Source organism: the organism of the source record quoted next, unplaced genomic scaffold, assembly GCF_019419815.1.
Source record: "Pyrus x bretschneideri cultivar Hongxiangsu unplaced genomic scaffold, Pyrus_bretschneideri_v1 Contig33, whole genome shotgun sequence".
Lineage (NCBI taxonomy): Eukaryota > Viridiplantae > Streptophyta > Magnoliopsida > Rosales > Rosaceae > Pyrus > Pyrus x bretschneideri.
In genome coordinates, this window is record NW_025999646.1 from 585,861 (window position 1) to 589,143 (window position 3,283).

General features: G+C 33.3%; 1 protein-coding gene across 1 annotated transcript; it reads right to left on the reverse strand.

Annotated features, from left to right (window-relative positions):
- Positions 1 to 1,025: 1,025 nt before the first annotated feature.
- Positions 1,026 to 2,653, reverse strand: LOC103951226 (xyloglucan endotransglucosylase protein 1-like). The gene is made up of 3 exons (XM_009362539.3): positions 2,310 to 2,653; positions 1,977 to 2,170; positions 1,026 to 1,552 (listed from the first exon to the last, which is right to left on the reverse strand). The coding sequence occupies exons 1-3, from the start codon at positions 2,637 to 2,639 to the stop codon at positions 1,144 to 1,146; spliced, it is 933 nt and encodes a 310-aa protein (XP_009360814.3). The 5' UTR covers positions 2,640 to 2,653; the 3' UTR covers positions 1,026 to 1,143.
- Positions 2,654 to 3,283: the final 630 nt, after the last annotated feature.

Genomic DNA, 3,283 nt, shown 5'->3' on the forward strand with positions numbered 1-3,283 from the left:
TTATTTATATTAATGAGATTTTAAATAAAACTCATAATTATGGGATTAAAAATATTAAAGATGAATTATACTCTCCAATATATTGTGTACACACACACACACACACACGGGTACGTTCATCAAAACTAACCAAAAAATTATTGTACCAAAACATGAGTACATTTTTCAAAAGCATAAAAAAAAAATAGGCTTAATAACATTATTAAATTTCTTCTATTAAACTTGACATGGATACATTCTCGAATCAACGAAGTAGATACCCATATAAGTTTAAAAAATGGATTAGAGAAAAGATTGAATGAAATTTTATATAAAAAATTGGTACATTTCATATTAAAAAAAGGATTTTATATTAAAAAAAGGGTACATTTTTAACAAATCCATATATTTAAGAATGGATACATATAAGATTAAAAAAATTGAAAATTTTTTATAAAAATTTTATGGTACAAACTTATTCTAATTTTATTTTTTATATTTGGGAAATGTTTGAATTGAAAATTAACTAGGAGTTAATTATAAGGGTGTGAGTATTAAAACTCTAAATCAATTACTAATTTTTTATATAAAAATTATGTAACTTACATGTAATTCATTAATATATTAATGCTAGGATTTTGATCAAAATCTAAAATCTAATAAGGTCTTAATCAATGAACATTAAAAACTAAAAACTGGATACTAATTTTTCCAAAATTATATATGGTCGTTAAATTGGATATAAGAGTTCTAAGTGGCAGAGTATTGTAGCCATAGTCAAGCGAAACAAACATATATAATTAGGCCAGAGCCCTTAAACGAATCTATATTCAATAATGATTTGACTGAAACCCCTTCGGTCATGATAGCCAATCTGATCAATGTTTCAAATGTGCGATCTGATCAATGATTCAAATTCACACATGCGACTTAATAGTAATACAAGAACATTTTCTTCTCGTTTTATAGGCAATTTTTTAACAGTGAAAGTGTGTCATCCGTCGGTCACGTACCATTTTTTTCAATGTTCAATAAAAAATACTCGGTTTGCATGAAGTACATGGTAGTTTTATTAACTTATACACTCCAACATCATGAATTATATTACAAAGTAAGAGGTGCTTGCAAAATATATAATGATATTATATATACATGAAACCCTGTCTAGAACCTAGAACGGTTGCACTCCCTTGGATGGCCACGAGGAAATCGCTTCAAATCAGAGCAATAGTTGTAAATCATGAAGTATTTTTGCACCCATCTGAGTCTTCTGCGACTAATTGCATCGAGGCTCTGAGTCTGCCAAGCATTATTTTTGGAGCCTTTTTCTATGTTTCCTGTAGATGAACATGAAGATGATCCAGACCACACACAGGCATTGGCATTGAAGTTTTTGTAGTAGGCTGTGAAAGGAGCTTTAGACCAATCTGTTATCACTAGCCCTCCTCTTGTAGCCCATTGATCTGCATTCCACAAGCTTGAGTAGAGCTTCATGGGCTTGCTCTTTGGGAACGGAACCCCATAAGATTCCCCATTGTTGAATACTCTTATCGGGATGTTATCCACTAACAATCTGCACAAAAACCAAAATGCGCAGCAATTTGCATGTCATTAGAAACTGTAATATATAGAGCTAATTTGTTTCCAAATATCAACACTTGGCTTATTACATTGACTGTTTGATAAGTGCGCAAAATTTTTCTTTTTGTGTTTTGTATAAGTTAAGTTTTGCATGTGTGTCAAATCGTAATTTGCATGAAAAAAGTCAAGCAGTGTTCACATATATCAAATTTGGCCAAATTTAAGATAGGTTACGATGATATCACATTCGTATTTATATTAATTTATGATGATATATATAGTAAGTCAATAATATTATGTAGTTAATAAGAACTGTTATCCACACTTCAAAGTCATCATGCACTTGCATGTGCAATTTCTTTTGCATGAGTACACAATGACACTTTCGGAGTGCAAATAATTCGCTTATGACTTACATTATGCGTTGGGGGTTCCAAAGAAAAGTATAAGTGTGAAAATTTTTTGTTGGGTCGAACCATAGGTAGAATTGTTGCTCTCTACCACCTTTCCCTTGGGAGTACACATTGGTATGCACTATATAAGGCTCTCCAGTCACGTTCCCCAAGAACTCAAAATCAATCTCATCATGGTTTGGCCCTTCGGAAGACAACTGCATGCAAAGGACCCCAAATGTCAAAAACCAAAACACAAACACAAATTTCGTAATTACAATAAATTACAATTCCATTAAAGATTAATGCAGAAGGGTAATCTAGACTAATCATTGTTTTGGTCACTAATAATCTTACATAGTATGCAGTGACGGTGCCGGCGGAGTTTCCTGCAACAAGCTTGAGCTGCATTTCTATCCTGCCAAAAAGATATTGCTTCTTGGATTGGAAGCCAGAGCCAGAGGCCTGGTCAAGTGAAAGCTGCAGAACATTGCCTCCACCGATTATTTTAGCACGATGGTCACCCCAAGTTAGGTCAAAATCTTGTTGGAAATTGCCAGCTGATGCCACAACCATAAATAAACAGAGAATGAGGGAGAGTAGCAACATGTTTGGAAGAGATTGAGAGTTGTGGGATGTTGCCATTTGAGGAATATAATATTTGATGCTCGGATGAATCTGATGCATCTGTTATTTATTTGCATACTCACGTAGAGAGAGAGAGAGAGAGAGAGACTGAGTTGCGTGAGAGTAAGAGGGATGTAGAAGGGGCACGTGTGGCCTTGAAACGTACACCAAGTCACCTGGCAGAACAGAAGGTAATGAGCTGGCTCTAGCTAGATAGCAATTGCCTCAAAGCTATGAAGCACCTTTTTCTTTCTTTTGACGCCTTCTTGGATAAAGGGTAAGAAACGTATTGATCGCCATGGTTTTCGATTCAATAAAATTTTAATTGATGAGCGATAAAGAAAACAAATTATACATGATAATATTATTAAATCAAAATATTATACGACAATAAACTCGTTTTATATAGAAATTTTTATTCACTAAAATGTTTCCCACTAATGTGATATGTTGTCAAGAGGTCTATAATTAAGCAATATTTTTGTTTTTATATTGGAACCGGGTTTGAGGGCTTTGAGCCTGCAGAGTGTAGACCATGAAAGTAAAGGTCAAAGGTATATAAACGCATATAAATTATAAGAGCATATATGCGTTGTTCAGTCACAGTTAAGGCCTCCCTTTTTTAATTAACCTATTATTTTTTCTCTGGACAATAAGGAGATATACCCTTCATGAGAATGCAAATATTTCATATTTTGCAAATA